Here is an 18842-nt window from a genome sequence, read left to right as displayed (position 1 = left end):
TCCCTACTTTGTGTCACAAAGACGCCTAAGTATTGCAAACACTTTTTTTCTGCCTGGAAGCGCCATTGAAAATATGGTTGATGGGATTCATTCTGAAGTGGATTCTCTTAGTTTAGGTGATTTTCAATCTCAAGTCTACCAAATAGCTTCAAAATATATGTTTATCTGCATAGAAAGTACAGGACCAGAAATATACAGAAGGGTATATCATGAGCATACAGCAATATCCTTTCATCCCATATATTAAAATTTCTAAAACTTCTAATCTGGGGCTCTCCTCTGAGCCAGCTGGTGAACACTTCATGGTATAGGTAGAGTAGAAGAGATAGTGGGCAACCTTGATTGTGCCCTTTCCCACAAAGAGGTGCCCAACGAGGCTCCATTCACTGTCGACTTGGCTAACTGTACCAAATAAAGTGGCTGAATATAGGAACAAAATGTTAGTCCATTAACCAATTTCGCTAAATATGGAGGGCTAGCCCACATTATAAATTGACTTTGCTGCATCAGTTGAGAGACAATCTTAATATCAGATACCTTTTGTTTGAGACATTCCAGAAGGCCATATGATCATCTTGGATTTAAATGTGTTTCTCTATTTGGCATGAAGTCTACTGAACTGGATGTCCTTAGTCTTCAATACCCTGCCCAGATGGTTGGCTAAAATGTCTGCAGGTAGATCTCTTGCCTCATTATCTACCAGTGGTTGATATTCTGACTTTTTTTATACTTAATGGCGTCCCTCCATGGATGTCACTGCCTCACAGGTATGCCTTCCTTAGTTTAGTTCCTCTTCAGAATCCTTAGCTTTCTGCACTGTGCCCCTATTTTACTTTAGTGATACTATATGGCTTGCACCCTGGCTACAGTCTTATCTGCCTCCATTAGTATAACTTCTGACTGGACTGAAGCAATGATGTAAAGATGCACCCACTGTTTTTCACTGACAGACTTTGCTGGATAAATCTTTGCAAACTTCATCAGAGGCAAAAGGCCCAGACAAAATGTCAAACAAGCAGATTTTGTTCTACAAATACAAAATCTGCATGCAGTACTTAATATCCAGGTCCTCAACTCTGACCAATTTACATCCGGTAAATACCTCAACATGGGGTATTGGTATTTACCTGGTTCTTAAATAAACCCCCTCTACTCCAACATACTCAGGACTACTATCTTAGTGCAGGAATTAAAGTGTGTTCAACCAAATCACCTTGTGATATTTCACTTTATATCATAAAAAAGAATGCTTTATGTTCCCTTTTCTTTTATAGTGGTCCTTTGGTGTTCTGCTTTGGGAACTCATGACCAGAGGCGCTCCCCCATACTCTGACGTCAATTCATTTGATATAACCATCTACCTCTTGCAAGGAAGAAGGCTACTGCAGCCTGAGTACTGCCCTGACCCGCTGTAAGTAAACCTTTTGTGAGTTGTAATGTTTGGATTGGTTGCCTCCTACTAAGCATTGCATTTAAAATAATGTGTGTGAAAAACTAAGCAGATCTTTTTTGTGCTTGTCTGTTCTGAATACAGGTTCGATGTCATGTTAAAATGTTGGCATCCAAGGTCTGAAATGCGCCCAACATTTTCTGAACTGGTTTCAGGAATATCCGGCATCTTTTCCACATTTATCGGGGAGCATTATGTCCACGTGCACTCAATGTACGTCAACATCAAGTGCGTGGCTCCGTACCCCTCACTTCTGTCATCCCAAGACGACATCGACAAGGACAGAGACACGTGATCAGCTACCCATTTCCATGGCTGTTGTGGAACACTCTGTTAGCAGTGCAAACAAAGTCAGTGTTGTGTCAACCACATTTTCACTGCCAGCTGTCATTGGGTGTGGACACACTGGCAGACACGTTCTGCCTCAATTGCACTAGTTGGAGGATAGAATACAATGTTGTTGGAAGCCATGGGACGTTGCAAGAGTTGACGGTACACACCCAACAGGGGGAAGCCAAACAGAGCAAGGCATCTTGATTGGCAGGCCCCCGACTGGATGCCAGAGCTCAACCAGGCAATTAGAACCAGAACTGTCTCTTGATACTTCAGAGCATGAACAGCAGCGAAAACATCTTTGTACCTCCAATAACAGGTACCAAGTACAAAGACCCCCGTCACTTTCCATATAAAGCATCACTACCTGTTCAAAGCAAATGCTCTTCGATAATGGCACGAGGCCCACTGAATGTGGCAGGAGATGACTGAATATTTATTAATACTTGGTTGAAATCAAATAGCAAACATATAATGCATCCATTTTCAAGTGAGGGGTTGGTGCGTTGAAGGATGCGCCACTGTCTCTTTGAGGGTAAAGAGTGCGAAAAATAAGAAAACAGAAAACAGGACACTCATGTTCATGTCGTAGATATATGTAAGAATGTCACAGCTGTGCCGTCCTACACAAAGACCGCTAACATTAATGAGCGGGACTGCTTCAAATACCTTCCTGAAATGTATTGACAGCAACCAGTACTCTCTCTATTCACTTTTAAAAAACGAAGGGGCATATTATCAAGGGGGTTTATCTCCGCTTTTTTGGCTTTAAAAGCCAAGAAAGCGGAGATAAAATTATCTCCCTATTACCAAGCTGTCGCTAACACCAGTTAGTGACAGCTAATAGGAGATAGCGACCATCTTGGGCCCCGCTTTGCATGTCAGTGATATTTATCACTAATGACATGCAAAGTGGGCGTGCCAAGATGTTAGCGACTGGAAACAGTCGCTAACATCGCTATCTCCTATTACCAACTTTTGGAGATATTCGCGCTAAGCGCGAATATCTCCAAAAGCTAACACCTGCCCTGAGCAGTTCTTCACCATGTTATCCAATGGGAGGTGGATAACATGGCTAAGAGCATTTGCTCGATAATGCATGAATATCGCTGACTTTTCAGCGATATTCATGCATTGCGGCCGTTTTTTATCGCATTTGCGATAAACCTTGATAATAGCAAGGTTTATCTGCGATAAAAATCGCCGATGTGCGGCGATAATTTTTGTCTCTAAACAAGTTAGAGACAAAAATTATCTCTAGTTGTTGGTAATATGCCCCGAAGTAGCTTAGCCCAGGACAATAAACGCGTTCTCACACCATTATTGGTTAAAATGTACAGAAGAATTAATACAATCAGTAAGTATCCTCCAGGAAGCATTTCCAAAAATATTATACTCTAATTATTTTTTGTGTGTTTATTGATATTGTGACAGCGACCATTTCCGGTTCGGCCATGTACTGCTTGCTTATGCTTTGGTTGGGGTAACGTCTAGTGCATCAGAGACCGGAACTGACCTCACTTCATGTCAGCAGTTCATAAATATTGAAATGTGCAACATGAAGCAATGGTACAGAATTGCAGTTGTTAACTGCGACTTACTCTTTCATATAAAACATCTACTTGCAAATTATAAACGCTCTTACAAATTTGTGTTAAAATGAAATATGTCAGTTGTTTTGTGAGGTAATAACATGCACAGGACTTTTAGTTTGTGACGCTGTTGCCCTGCTGCATGTGACCTCCCACCCCCTCCAATGTTATGCGTCTTCATATTTGCTCAGAGCCTGTACTTTAATTGGCGGCTGTTGTCAACATTTCCCAGCAATCCCCCTTTGTGTAGTATGCCATAGCCTTTACAGGCCGGTGCTCTAGTGACAGGATGTGTCCTTAGAATGGACTACCTGCTTGGCACTAGTGACCCTCGATTTAACCACAGAGGCAAATCTCTTAATTAGTGGTAGTATGCTCATTGGGTGAGATAGGTTAAATGACATGCCAACTAAGGGGCTCATTACGATGTCGGGTGGAAAGCCTCTGCCCGACACTGTCTCGGAATCGGGACCAACTGACTTGTGGTTGGCGGTTCCGACAGACGGATTACAATGCAACCGAACACTGTGTTCGGTCAGAATCCCATTGTTCCCTATAGGATCTCGTATTCCGTCCCACAACCGGCCGTAACACAGGCTCCTATGGGGAAATGGGGTACTTGAGGAAAACCATGCACCCTGTCCAGGGCACCCCATTGTGCCTGCGACACAGTGCAGGGTTTTCAGAGAGGGGTCCCTTAGGTGCCCCCTTATCCCCCAACCAGAGGCCGCAGGATGAAGGGGCCCTGCTGGGGGCCCCCAAAGTCACTTTCTGACAGTCTTTTTGTGTCAGAATGGCCGGCACGGAAAAGCTGTTAGAAAGCAACATCATAATCCCGAGGACGAAAACCATGTCCATAGGGGCGTACGATATGGTTCCAATTGACACAGATACTCCGAGAGTCGGTTTACGTTCCGACCGCAACCATCATAATCGGTCGGTCAGAATGTAAACCGACCGAAGGTTTCTGATGCGGTCGAGGAAATTCCGACTGTAGGTAAGAGGCATTCCGCTCGACATCGTAATCGGCACCTTAATGTGCTGATGAACAGTGGGAGGATATTTTTTTTCAAATGGAAGAAGCACAGCTTAGTAAGAGGAACTGTAACATCCTTCCAAAAATAAACAGGATAGTTTCCTTTATCTTTAAATATTGTTAAATGTGTAAAATAGTACCAGCAGATATACCTAGATTAGACAAAGTCCTCACCTGTGGGAAAACATTACTGACCCTTACTTTTATCACACATTGTGTGATTATGTTTCCTTTGCTAATTCTACCTTTGTTTATCAATTAACTTTCATGTATTATGCTGCTTCTAGGTCTCAAACACCACCTCTTCCAATAGTGGCTCAAGCAATTCACTTCATTTTTAGAGAAAAGAAGTGTGTTCTTTACCTCTTACCTGAACTGTAAGAGTTCCCCTCATAGCGTAGCCAAGGCGCCAAGTACATTAATTGGCCCATGTGCTGCCTGGATGGGTAGTACAAATTAGTCTTAATAACATTGCAAATGGCCCTTGACATCCCTGGGCTCCACTACCAGAGGACCTGCTGCCCTAATGATAGCTATACCCCTTCACTTTCATGTGGCATGCCCCGGGGCTTTAAGTGGGATACAAAATCTGGGGGGTCTCTCAGTGAGGCGTGGCCGATGTGATTTAGGGTGTAGCTTAAAAACAAATAAGGTAAAATTCTGTGTTTAGCATAGTGTACCGTCCAACAGGTATTTTGCTGTTACTGTCATTGCCTCCAGATATCTGATACAACACGTAACATTATACCTACAACAAGCCAGGACAATTGGCTTTATCAATGGTTGTTAGTTGCATAACATAAATAAGAAACAACTATGGCTTCGTTGTAAAGAATATTGAAAATACTTCAATTCTGAAATGATGAGACTGTGAAAGACCAACAATGAGTTACATCAAAGGCAGTGAAGGGTTGTACTAGTGCAGAGTTAAGATTTTGTTTTCTACCCTAAGAGTGGGGGCAAAAATGAAGAACCCAAAAGGAACCCATCTGAGCACCTGCTTTTAAGAATTGCTGGTGCTGAGCACGGGCAGGACCCAGACCACTTAAAGCCCTGGCATGCCGCTCTCTTAGTTACATCTCCTGTATGGTAGTTGTACATCACGATACTAGGACTTTGACTAGGGACTCCGATGTTTTCAAGTGATTCTTCAGTGGAATTTGTGAAGCAGTAAAAAGCGCTCTCGAAAATTGTTTACACTGCACACTAGTAATGCCCAGAATTTGACCTTTGCACTGTAATAATAAATGTGTGAATCTGTATTTATAAGTAAACTTGTTCCATACAGCTTCGATGCATTAGACAAGAACAAAAGGTAGAAAAAATAGCATTGCCCTTAGTTTCGTTCCTAATAGAGCCTGTTCATATCGTGACATTGTCGTCCTGGTACATCAAGTCCCTTCACATATACCCCAAATCAATGTCTTTTATTCTAAATGTTCGTGCACATTCTTTCTGCTCCTATTCCCTAAAGAGAGAGCTTCTGTAAATGCATCTGCAAAACCTGTGGTACTTTTGACCCTGTATGGGGGCCTAAAATGCAACCACACTCCTGTTCACCATAGCTGACTTTCAAAGCAGCATCCATTCCTCGATAAGAGACCTGCAGTGATTGTCAATGTGCATAGTAGTTCAACGCTCACCTATGCATCCTCCTCCAAGAATTATTTGACCGGGGTCCAACTTTCCTCTGCAGTAAACACCACACACATATTGTGGCACACATTTAATCTCTCCTTCTTCATCCTCACAATTCATCTTCTATAGTTTCTCTGTGTATATAAATGTAAAATGCCATGATTACTGCAAGATAAAAATTTTCAAGCAGGGCACAAACATCCGATTGTAGAAAATGTATCTCTGATTGATCTGTATCCGACTTCCTAATCGAAATAACATTTTACAGCTGTACATGCTTAGTAAAATGTTGGCCTGCTTCCTCAAAACCCTTGCAGTGTAGGAATAGCATTAACGTTAAAATGTGTGGCTGATGCCGGACATGCTGTGTTTATTCCCTGATACGCTGCCACTTACATGAAACTAAATATATATTATTCTGCACTCTCTTTTGTGTATGAATCTTTGTGTTCCAAAAATATTTGTAAACTACTACAATGTTAGCACCAGTAGAATCTGAACAACTCCTTTAGCGCACATCATATATAGATGATAGTAACTACCTACCAGCCGCGGCCTGTGGAGGAAGTTCCGTGGGGCAGGCAGGTGGGGCAGGGGAGGGGCAGGGTGGGGGGTGGTAAACACCTGAATATAGATGATTGCAGGTAAGTAAACAATTAAATTAATAAAACGAATTTCGTAGCACGCCCTGCATCACATTTTGCGATGCAGGACGAGCTATTGACTCCTATTTGACTCCTATTTACTTTATCACAATCTTAGGCCCCCTGTTCTCTTTCCTCCCTTGATATGTTTGTTTTTGGGCCGAATTTGTTAGCCATTTTATGCTCCCACCTCACAATTTGCTACCAGGTGCCTGGGTATTTTTTATGGAAAGTGACCTTGCAACATGACTTTTATCAGGTTAGGTTTTCATGGATATAGTTTTGTCTGAACACAATTCACATGATTCGACTTGGTCCAAAATGACCTAATGCAAACCTGTAGGAAATCCTCTTCTCTAGTCCCATCTTGTCCATCACGTCCTGTGTATTGAGCAGTTTTACCCACTTTTGAGCCAACCACTGGCCCATGTGTGCTTTTCCAGAGGCTTGCTGGTTCTGCTTCTGGCCAGCAATTCATGCTGCATAGGAAGAAACAACTGGTTCAAGTTCAACATGGATCACTGTGAAATAGTGTTCCTTTCACGAGGCCCCTCATAATATATGCACCATTTGTATGTGGTCAATGTTAATTATATGATGATGGCCATCTAGTTACCACAGTCACCAACATGAGTTGACCACATACTTCTTGAAACACACTTGAAATGCAAACACTATGTACAAAAACAATTACTGCTTAAATGTGTAGAATGTACAAATGTATCTGGGCTCTTTTCTGGAATTATGTCACTAGAAATATGTTGCCAAAATACAGACTTTCCATCCAGGTGTCTGGTTTATAAACAGCAAACAATGGAACAGGTGTGTGATTTGCAAATAAAAGACAACAAACCCAACCCGGGTGATTGATTGTTCCTTTTAGGGAAAATGTGTCTAGGTTCCAAAAGTGCTGTACTTTTGAGAAATCTCCTGAAGATTATATAAAGCAGGTTTAATTAGTCATCTTCCTTTTATGAGCCAGATTTCTCATAAAATGATTAACTATAATGGTTTGAGGTGCAAACAATAAACTGTCTCATTTAGAAAATCATTTTGAATGTGCATCTCTATAAACATGGTATGCCTTTCAGTCAGCTTTTCATTAACAGTTGAAGCCTTTCTAGCAGCTCCTTCCAAGGTTTCCTGACAGCAGTGGCAAGGCTCTGATTTAATGTTCATATATGTGTCTCAAAACATGACAATTATGACATACAAGCAGGAGTTTTAGAAGCCACAGAGGGGAGACTGCTTCCATATATGTTTGCACGCTTTGTTCCTGTGGAATTATGTACCTGTTGAAGTATCGTTCGGTAGTGTGTGACACTAGGCATATGATTTTGTAAATACGTAAAATATTATATTTTTATACAAAAACTTTATTTTAATGACATGTACAGTGTTTTGTTACACTACAAATGAATGCACTGTGAATAGTATGAACATTATACAACTTAATTGTGATTGAAATTAGCTGCTGTGTAAATACAGAAAATGAAATGCACTGATAGCAGGAGGCCCTTCCCTGCTCCTGCTTTGTTCCTGGGCGCCCACCACTGTCAGAGTCTCCGCCCTCCCTCTGGGTGACTTCCCGTCAAAGGCGGGGATCCCTTGTGTGGGAGCAGAAGCATAGAACTGGATAAGTCTGTACACTGTATTGGTTGTCAGTGTTTCATATGCTAAAAGCAATACACATTCCTGGAATGTTTGTAAATTCGTAAAGGACATAAAGACAACACTGGATCAAGCTGGAGTTTGTACCGACACAAAATCCAGCAACAAGACTGCAAGAGATTGTGGTGAAAAAAACACAAAATATATATTATGAAAAGGGTGTTTGTGCATTTTGTGGGTCCTTTTCATTTGAATCGTTACTGTGCTTAGAAAATCTGTTTCTTGAAACGATGTTCTACTTTGTGTTAACTCCCTTCGTCTACAAATGTTTTCTGCTGTATTTCTACTTTTAAATAAATAAAGAGAGGAGGACTTCAACATCTCAGACACATTTCTGCTTGTTTTCTGTTAGAAATGTGTGAATGTTTTCTGCTCAGATTTTTTTTATATATATTTTAACCCTCTGCTTAACATTTCTTACCTTTCATGGATATTCAATGTAGCATTTTCTGTGAACACGTGCCAGCCTGAGAGGACAGTGTTTTTGTATGTTGATGGTGCAACTCCTTTATTGTCTCGTTACAGGGAAGAACCTTGGCCTGGCAGGACATCGTTGTGACCATTGCTTGACGCTCTGTGGTTGGAGAGTTAGTCAACTTGGGGGCATATGTAGGTAATTTCCATTTTGTGATTCCCAAATAGCGATTTTTAAGGAATCGCTATTTGAGAATAGCAAAATGGAATGTAGGTAAAAATTCGATTTTTTTTTGCGAATCTTTAACATTCCTTATTTGCGATTAGCAAATTGCGAATCGCAATTAAGGAATGAGTGTCCCATGTATTCCTATGGGCCAAAAGGCCCATAGGAATGAATGGGGATACATTCTCAAATTGCGATTTTCTGTGTGAAAATCACAATTTGAGAATCGTAATTCCAAGGGTGCCAGGGTGTCCAAAGGACACCTCTTGCACCCCTGGAATGTGCCTGTAAGTACACGTGGCGCACAGACATGCCCTAAGGGCATGTCTGTGCACCACATGGCACTTTGAATTTTTTTTAAATGCATTTTTGAAGGAAATCGCAAAATGCCATCTACTTGAAGTAGGTGGTATTTTGTGATTCCTTATGCAAAAATCGCAATTTTTAAAGCACCCATACATAGCATTTATGGAATCGCAAAATTGCGATTCCTTAAATGCTATAAACAAAATAAGGAATCGCAATTTTTGCAATTCCTTATTTTGCTAAGTGGCACCTACATATCAAAACGCCGTTTGCGATTCACAAACGCCAAAATTCGCCGAATTTCGGCATTTGCGAATCGCAAACGGCTACCTACATATGCCCCTTGGTCTTCTAATGGTTGCCTTAACAGCAGTGTTGTCATTTGCTTTTAAATACCGCTAACATCACTAGGGTCTCTACATCTTCCTCCTTGCTTGGACCCCTCCCAGGCTTGGAAGTAGTCTCATTCATTCAATGGCTTGTTCATCTGCCTCCCAAACAAAAGGCTAACTCTTCTAGGGGAAATCAATGTTAATACTTAGCAAAAATCATCAACACATTATACTTATCAGTAAAAGTACTATATTTCCATTCTGAAAATGCACTCTCCAATTGGCTGCTCATTGATGTTACAAGCATCTTGCTTCAGTTCACTATCATCTTTACATCTGATTCCTCCCTAACATCACAGGCACTAATTTATTAAATCCAAAAACCCTCAACATTGGGTTTCCAGATTAGGAACCCCCTCCAGTTCCTAATTTATCCAGTGGGGGAGCTCCCATTCAGTGGCCACCTTCATCTGTGTCAAAGAGGGACCCGTCACACTATGTTCATTGCTTAGTTCTTGGTTTTCATACTCAAACTATCAGGTGATTTAACTTCAGCACTGCCTGCATAAATTGCAGACCCTGGGATTGCCATCTCGACTAATCCCCTGTGAGGGAATGTCTCACTTCACACTTTATATCATTTATCTACTCTGTTATCCAACAACCTTCTTAGGAATTCGATGGCCTCAATGGGAGCAACCCCCTGCCCCAGGAATAATGCATTATTTTATTTTATTAAGGAGTTTTATATAGTGCTAGTCTGAGCAGAGGGTATCAAAGCACTTCACAGTTTTTGAGCAAGATTCATATAACAAAACAGTATTCTACACATAGGTACGGAAAGTCCAAGTGTGCTGAGCAGCATTGAGGTAGTCCTTGAGTCCTGAGATAACCTCATAGAGTGCACGTTGTCTTAGGGTAGAACCACTTGGGGGAGGAGCAGATAGGAGTCAAATAGCATGGAGGCGGAAAGTGTTAGAGCTACAATGACTGGGAGAGACGACGAGCAGGTATTTGCGTTTAGATGGCGGCTATCCATTCGGGAGAGAGCGGTTGAGGTAAAGGACTTTTAGATGTTTTTTAAAATTTTGTGAATTACGAAATAGTCCTAATGTCGACTGGGATGGCGTTCCAGATAATAATGGCAAACAAATTCACTCATTGTCCTACTCACTGGAAATATTAAATAATTCCATGGCCTCTATTCACAGTGAGTAAAATGTGCAAGCAGGTCCCAGTACAAAAATCAAGTATATATTTGCCCCATGGCCAACTTGGGAATCTGATAAGGACTAGAAACTTCTTTTTACCGTACATTTATGCTTCAGTGTCGAGTTTCTTAGGAGCAGCATGTACTATATGCAGGGGATGGAATTTACAGAGGGGTGAGGACTTGAAATGACAAAACAGAAGACTCCATGTAGGTGATTTACCTTACAATAAACAGAGAGAAATGGCAATTATTGGGAACATTGCCATGAGCGATGATGTTGCATGGATGTAATCCCAGTGCAGCAACAGATTGGCTAATGTAATTTCATGTTGAACATCCGGGTACAACTACCCATGTTATCCAAACGCGTGGGCCCATATGCTTTATCCTAACACGCCGAGGGGCCAACTGATATTCAACCTTTTATTCAAAAGGTTCAGGCAATCTACCGCTCCTTTCCTACGGGGACGCAACAGCCGATCTTAGATGGCTGCCCGAGGGATGACGGTGTGACACTGGACCTGCTGGTCCCCCTCTCTGATGAGGGGTTTGATTTATTGAGCCAAAAAATTAAATCTGGCTCCCCAATGAAGCCGGCCCAGTTTAAAAACATGCAGGCTTTATGTCGCACACCTATGTTAGCCCTTATCAATCTATCATTGTCCTCTGGAATTGTGCCCACTAGGTGGAAGCATGCGGTAGTAACACCTATCCTAAAAAAGCCTTCTTTAGATCCGGTCAAACCAGAGAATTATCGCCCCATCTCACTGCTGCCGTGGGCCGCCAAAGTCACCGAGGCCCACGTGAATGGGATCCTGGCTGATCATCTCGCCAAAGCTAATATCTTGGATCCCACCCAAAACGGATTCCGCACAGGTCACAGCACGGAGACTGCCTTGTTGTTTATGACCGAACATCTGCGCTCCGTATGGTGGACGAACAGCGGCACTCTTGTTGTTAGACTTGAGTGCCGCGTTCGATACTGTATCCCACGAGATCCTGTTACGGCGGTTGGAGGAAGTGGGCGTTAGGGGATCCGCTCTTTGCTGGTTCCACTCATTCCTCTCAGATAGATCGTTCCAGGTTGCTATCCCTCCCGGGAAATCCACCTCTTACCCGCTCACTTTGGGGGTCCCACAGGGATCAGCGCTGAGCCCCACTTTATTGAATATCTACGTTAGACCGCTGGCTGATGTAGTCAAACGTTGGGGCCTGACAATGGTCTCCTACACGGATGACACACAGCTGGCGGTCACGTTAAGTGGGGACTCAGCAGGGGAGGCCCTCAAGTTCTGTGAGGGGCTTCGTGCGGTGGCCAATTGGATGAATCAGAACTGTCTCCAATTGAACACTATGAAAACAGAGGTTATGGTGTTTGGTAAGCAACCTGGATGGTGGAATGATCGCTGGTGGCCTTCTGAGCTTGGAATAATCCCAACTCCTATTACAGAGATGAAAAACCTTGGAGTCTGGCTGGACCCCTCCTTGAGCTTTACGTGTCATACTGAGAGGGTAGCCGCTACCTGTTTTGGTGTTATTAGAGGCATCAGGCCGGTATTGAAATTTTTTGATGCCCCCACCAGACAGCTCGTGGTCCAGGCCTCAGTGCTATCCAGGTTAGACTACGCCAGTGCTCTGCTAGCAGGGACCAACCAGGCGGAACTAAAACGGCTGCAGCGAGTACAAAACGCTGCGGCAAGAGCGGTAGTTGGCCTGCCTAGGAGATGTTCGGTCTCAAGAACATTGCAGGCGCTCCACTGGCTTCCAGTAGCCAGGAGGATTGAGTTCAAGGTGCTCTGCCTGGCTTTTAAAATTTTTAAAGGTACAGCCCCACCCATTTTGGAGAATCTTCTGACCCCTTATGTTCCCTCCCGACCCCTGAGATCGATGGGTCAGAATTTGTCTGTGGTCCCACGTTTTCTGCTGAGCAGGACTGGTGGCCGCTCCTTCCGAGTGGTAGCCGCAAAACTCTGGAACTCCCTTCCTGCGGAAATTCGAGTACTGGAAGATCTTCTCCAGTTTAGACGTGCGATAAAAACAGTACTTTTTAATAAAAACCTCTGATTCGGCAGCTATATGTGATGTTGTGTTTACCTTCCTGGGCGCCAGGACGCCCCTTTGCTGGGGCAGCTGCGCGCGTTACAAAAGTAATTAACATAACATAACATAACATATCGGCAGAAAAGTAGTTCCTTTTTAAAAGTCAAAGAATAAAAACACAAACACCCAACAAGAGTAGTCCAAAATGGGCATAAAATATAAAATAACAGCATATTAGACCCTTGCAAGCTTCCTACAAAGACTACACTAATGGGGGGCGGAGCTAGCTCACAACCAAGATGGCTGCTTGAGCCGAGAGCTCCCCCGTCTCGGACACTATCCTGCTAAACTATCCTGCGTGTGGCTGTGCCTACGATAGTCCTACTTGCCTGATTTGTGCCCCTTGACAGCTGCGGTGGGTGCCTGGCGAGATTCCGGACACTTAGCTCCGCTGATTGAGCTGTGGCGGACTGCGGGGCCTGGGCACGCTGCTGACTGGAGCAGAGTGGAGCATGCTGGGCCAGACGGAGCCACGAGAAGGTCTGTGCCCCGGGCGGTGGCACCCTGCTTGCGACAGCCCCGGTGTCCTTCGACACCTTTGCTAAGCTCTGAGGCTAGGAGCCTGATTGCTGCCTTCCGCCGTACCCCGTTACTCTGTGACTCTCTGCGGCGGTGGACGCGCTGCTGGAGGGGCAGAGCCTGCGGGGTGGACGTTCCTGCCTATAGGCAGCAGCGCGCTACGAGAGCGCCCGGTGGCTGGCGGGCCTACGGACCTCTGAAGCCTGACTGCCGCAAGCTGCTGGTGCGACCCTAAGACCCTGGCCGAGGTGCTTGGCGATCCCTCTGGCTATGGAGCACGCCGGCTGTCCCGTCGATGGCGGCCTGTTGGAGGTAGGCCTGACACCTGGTGCTGCCCTCGGGGGTAGGTGCCCTACCTGATCTCCATTGCTGCCCCCTCCGTGTACATCTGTGGAGGCGAGACTGATATTGGGGGCATAACAGGGCTCTGCCTCTGGCGGACGCCTGGTCTGGACTGTGGTTGGGCCGCAAGACTGCTGCGGAGACCGCTGTGAGGTGAGACTGGCGCTGGGGACCCGGCTGCGGCGCGGAGACGACTGGCTGGTGCTATGGTGAGCTGGGGAGAGGCGGAGGGGCGCTGCTGGACCCCTGAGGCCTGTGCCCCATCCGGATATATACTGTCTGATGCCAAGGAGATAATACGTGGTGCGACAGAATCTTCTGGCAGGGCGCAGGCGCGACATGGGAGGTGAGATGGGAGCTCACTGACATTGGGCGCGAGCCTGGGCCCGGCGTAGAGGCTATCCCCATGGTGCTACTTTCCTTTCTCCTATAGTAACTGACTCTCCTTGTCTGTGACCTGTGCTCCATACGTCCGCCACACATTCGGCTGACGGGGTGCGAGTTGCGGCCTTGGAACTGCTGGCCCTCGTGTCCTGCATACCTGTCCCCAGTTTGCTGACTACGGAGCATTTGTTAGCCCTGAGATGGGGCGCACTGACAGGACTCAACCCAAACTGTCTTTCGACGGAAGGAAATCCAAAGCTAGTGACCCCCCCCCCGGGCGAGGACCGCACTGAAGAGGGCGCCACGGGTGACACGTCCCAGCAGGATATTCGCGGTATCCTCTTGGCAATGGAGAAGGGCCTACAGGGCGGGATCGCCTCACTGGGATCAAAGATGGACGCCCTCACCTACCACATGGACCGGATGGCAGAAAGGTTGGATAAGCAGGCAGAACGCATCGACATGTCCGAGCGCCGCATCGTCGAGGTGGAAGAAGCACAGACGTCTCTGGATGCGGAGCACAAACAATTGGGCAGAGTGATCCAACTCCTGCAAGATAAAACTGAGGACTTGGAGGCCCGTTCCCAGAGATGTAACCGCCGCATTACGGGCTTGCCGGAAACCACACAGACTGGGAATATGGAAGTCTTCATAGATCGTCTCCTTAAAACTCTACTGGGAGACACGGCCTTCTCAGGAATGTTTGTCGTCGAGAGAGCACACCGATCCCTGGGCCCAAGACCAAAACCGGGGGCGCACCCGCGCCCAATCATTGCTAAACTGCTTAACTATAGAGACAGGGATGGGGAACTGAGGCTTGCCAGGGAGAAGCAACCACTGACCTATGAGGGCTCGACGATCTCCCTTTTTCCTGATTTCACTGCAAAGGTGCAGGAGCCGAGGAGACAGTTTGTACCGATGAAACGCCAGCTCCGTGAAATGGGTACGGACTATGCGATGCTCTACCCTGCAAAGCTGCGGGTCAATAGGCAGGGGAAGTCCTTTATCTTCACTGACCCCAGGGCTCTCCAGAAGGCCCTCAAGGACTGGCGCAGGGACCGGAAGCAGCTCCCAGGCAGTGAGTGCCTGCCGAAGCTCCGGTGAGCTCACTGGATGAACAGGAATGAATTGAGGAATTGCTCTCTGAATGGCGTGCGACGATCTGCTGTTGCTGAGAACTGGGGAAAAGGAGCTATCAGAGTATGACGGGGGGAAAAGTTCTTCTCACTTTTTCTTTTTCAGAGACAGCCCCTGGGTATGCACTGCTTCCTGTGCTCATTTAACTTTCCTGTCAGAAATGATGTGGGGCGGGTTTGTTGAGACAGCACCTTTGCCGCATTCTTTGGTGATATTTGTTAGGGAGCATTGATAGCGATGTTGTTGATTTTAATTGATGGTCCTACTGTACAGCGTTTCCTCCTGCTATGATGACTAACAGCAGGATGCCCAAACGCGCTCTGATGAGCGGAGCTCAGAACTATGGCTACGGCGACCATTTGTGAGGTTATTTGATAGAGTGCGAGGTGCTGCCGTATTTTGATAATGACTGGGAGATAGATGAGGCCACACGCTCTCTATTCTCTTTTTGTTTAGGGGACGGGAGGCCACGCGCCAGCATGTTACAATTGGACGAATAGTCTCTGTTTTCTGTTTTGCTGGCTACCTGCGCCCCTGTGTAAATTACACTTTCCTGAGCAGAGTTTCTTTTTTTTTTCAACCTTTTCGGGGAGGGGAGGGGGGAGGTTTCTTGGAACATGAAGCAGAAAGTCATGGGAGAACTGGCGGGTTGGGGGGTAGGGCAGGCGTGGGAGGGTTATGGTGAGGGGGTGTTCAGTTGCTTCCTGGAGTTGTTGGGATTGGGGGGGAATGTTTACAGGTTCTATGTGTTTTTTCTGGACCTTTTTGCACAGGCGCTGAACGCTACGAAAGGCTGACACATGCACGATTCACACTGCACAGACACCCCCATCTACTGATCTTCCTGGGATGACACAACCGAGCACCACTTTAGATACTATTACATTACTGACAGGGAACGTCCGAGGTCTTAATGACCCCCGTTAAAGTTAGGCGAGTTCTACACTATCTCTTGAGACATGGCATTGACGTAGCGCTGCTACAAGAGACCCACCTTCCTCCGGACAGCACGACATTGCGCTACAGAGGTTTCTTGAATAATATCCACGCAGCGGGAGTTACTTTGCACGCTAGGGGGGTTTTAACATGGGTCAACCCTAAGGCAACACTGAAATTCACCCCAATAGTTACGGACAGGGAAGGGCGGGACACGATCACTAAGTGCACTAGGAAGGGTACGGAGTTCCACATAGTTAACCCCTATGGGCCTAATTACGATCACACCTCTTTTTACACTGATCTAGCAGCTCGGGTACAGGAACATTGTGGGGGACACGTCCTATGGGGGTGCGACTTTAACATGACAAGACAGCCCTCACTGGATAGATCAGACGGTCCTGATCGCCGACCCTCGGCTTCTGCTAGAGTGCTGGATGTTGAGATGACCCGACTGGGATTACAGGACATATGGAGATCTCGCCATCCTACTCAGGGTGGATACACGCACTACTCAGCACCACACGACATTCATACTCGGATTGATTACTGGTTGATCACTTCCCCTCTTCTTTCCTTGGTTCAGATGTGCACCATCCTCCAGCGCACCTTCTCGGACCACTCCCCTGTTCTTATCACATTTACTGTCCCGGTAAAACGTATCCCACCATTTGCTTGGCGCTTCCCCCCTTATTCCTTGCTAGACAACGCCTTCAGAGAAGAACTAGCCACGGCTATTGAGGAATTTTTTGACACAAATATCGGATCCGTAGATTCATTCTTTACCGTGTGGGAAGCCTTTAAGGCGTACATACGGGGTGTGGCTATCTCTAAACATGCGGGGGTCCTTAAATCCATCCGAGGGCGCCTGACACTTCTGGAGAGTAGGTTTAGGGACATTGGGGCACGACGCCTACGGGCTGACGGCGAGGACCTACTTCAGGAACTCGCCCAGACACTGCGCGAGTACCAGGAGGAGGCTGACTCTGAGATTAAGCATTTGGGTAAATATGCCACCGCAGGATCCTATGGGGAGGGAGAGCGTCCTGGGTCGGTGCTGGTGCAGATGGCCAGACAGCGGAGGAGCAGTACTACGATTCCGGATATGAGATCACCTTTGACAGACGAGTCTCTATCTAACAAGCAGGTTGTGGACCCTTTCCGGGAGTATTCCTTATATGCCTCCTTAGGCCCTGCTCCGGAGGAACGCATCCTTGACTACTTGACTCATATTGAGATGCCCTGGCTGACTAATTTGCACCGTGAATTCTTGGTGGGGCTGTTTGAGCGTGAGGAAATTCTCTGGGCCCTATCGTCCATGAGGGCTGGGAGTGCCCCAGTTAGTGATGGCTTAACAGTGTCAATTTACAAAACATATTCTGACCTGTTGATCCCTCAGCTGCTGACGCTAGTCGAGAACATGGCAGAGTCTAGCCAAATGCCCCCCACGATGCGGGAGGTGATACTTATTGCGATTCTCAAGCCTGGGAAACCCCCGGGCGAATGCTCTTCGTACCGCCCATTATCCTTAGTAAATGTTGATGCTAAGATATTTGCAAAAATTATCGCTAACTGTCTGAGCCCTCTGGTCACCACTCTGGTCGCCCCTGAGCAAGCGGGCTTCGTCCCCAGCCGCAATCTCACTTATAATTTATGAACGCTGTTCGCGGCATTTCAACACACTCGTCCGGATGTCTCCGCTGTCGTGGTTTTTTTAGATATGGAAAAGGCCTTTGAATCTGTCGAATGGCCTTTCCTACGTCAGGTCCTGAGTCGCATGGGGGTGGGGGAACTCTTCCTCCAGCTCCTGAATACTCTCTACGCGTCCCCTACGGACCGTGTTCATATTGGGTCACTTACCACGGACCCCATTAAAATCGGTTGAGGCAGGGATGCCCCCTTTCCCCCATCCTCTATGTTCTAGTAGCTGAACCCCTCGCATGTGCTCTTCGCGAATATCATGGGCATAGAGGTATACGGTTCCCTACCTACAATCTGATTGTGTCTACATATGCGGACGACACATTATTATACGTCCATGACCCGGAGGTCAATCTTTTGGCGGTGCTACGCGAAGTAGTATTATTTAGCTCCCTTTCGGGTATCCATGTGAACTGGAGCAAATCACTTATGTTTCCGCTCACACCTGCTACCAAGAGATTTGAACCGGAATATCCCATTCAATGGACCACAGAAGCGGCACGGTATTTGGGGATCCGGAGGTGGTTCTCCGGGAGAACTACGGGGTGGCCATCTCCAAACTGGAAGACGATGTCACCAAGTGGATTGGCCTCCCTTTGTCCTTGATGGGTCGCATCTCCCTCATGAAGATGATAGTGCTGCCTCGTTTCCTGTTTCTGTTCAGTAACATACCCATGGTCCTGTCTAGCCTGTTTTTTCAACAGCTACACTCACTTATAATTCGGCTGGCCCGGAGTGGCAAGCAGCCTAGAGTTGCATGGAACATCCTTATCCGCCCTTACTCGGAGGGCGGTCTGAATGCCCCGGATCTAGAACTCTATTACCAAGCCGCGCAAAGCACGCATGCGTACCACTGGATACATGGCCC

The 18842-nt window shown here is 46.2% G+C and overlaps 1 protein-coding gene across 1 annotated transcript in view; it reads left to right on the top strand.

The window, feature by feature from the left end:
- Nucleotides 1–1887, top strand: part of MET (MET proto-oncogene, receptor tyrosine kinase) — a 422785-nt gene extending 420898 nt beyond the window's left edge. The window contains exons 20-21 of the mRNA XM_078674354.1: nucleotides 1275–1411; nucleotides 1535–1887. Of these exons, the coding sequence (XP_078530480.1) occupies nucleotides 1275–1411; nucleotides 1535–1745 (348 nt within the window). The 3' untranslated portion in view covers nucleotides 1746–1887. The remainder of the gene's footprint in view (nucleotides 1–1274; nucleotides 1412–1534) is intronic.
- Nucleotides 1888–18842: the final 16955 nt, after the last annotated feature.

Source organism: Lissotriton helveticus, chromosome 1_1 (assembly GCF_964261635.1).
Source record: "Lissotriton helveticus chromosome 1_1, aLisHel1.1, whole genome shotgun sequence".
NCBI lineage: Eukaryota > Metazoa > Chordata > Amphibia > Caudata > Salamandridae > Lissotriton > Lissotriton helveticus.
This window is presented reverse-complemented; position numbering and strand designations above follow the sequence as displayed.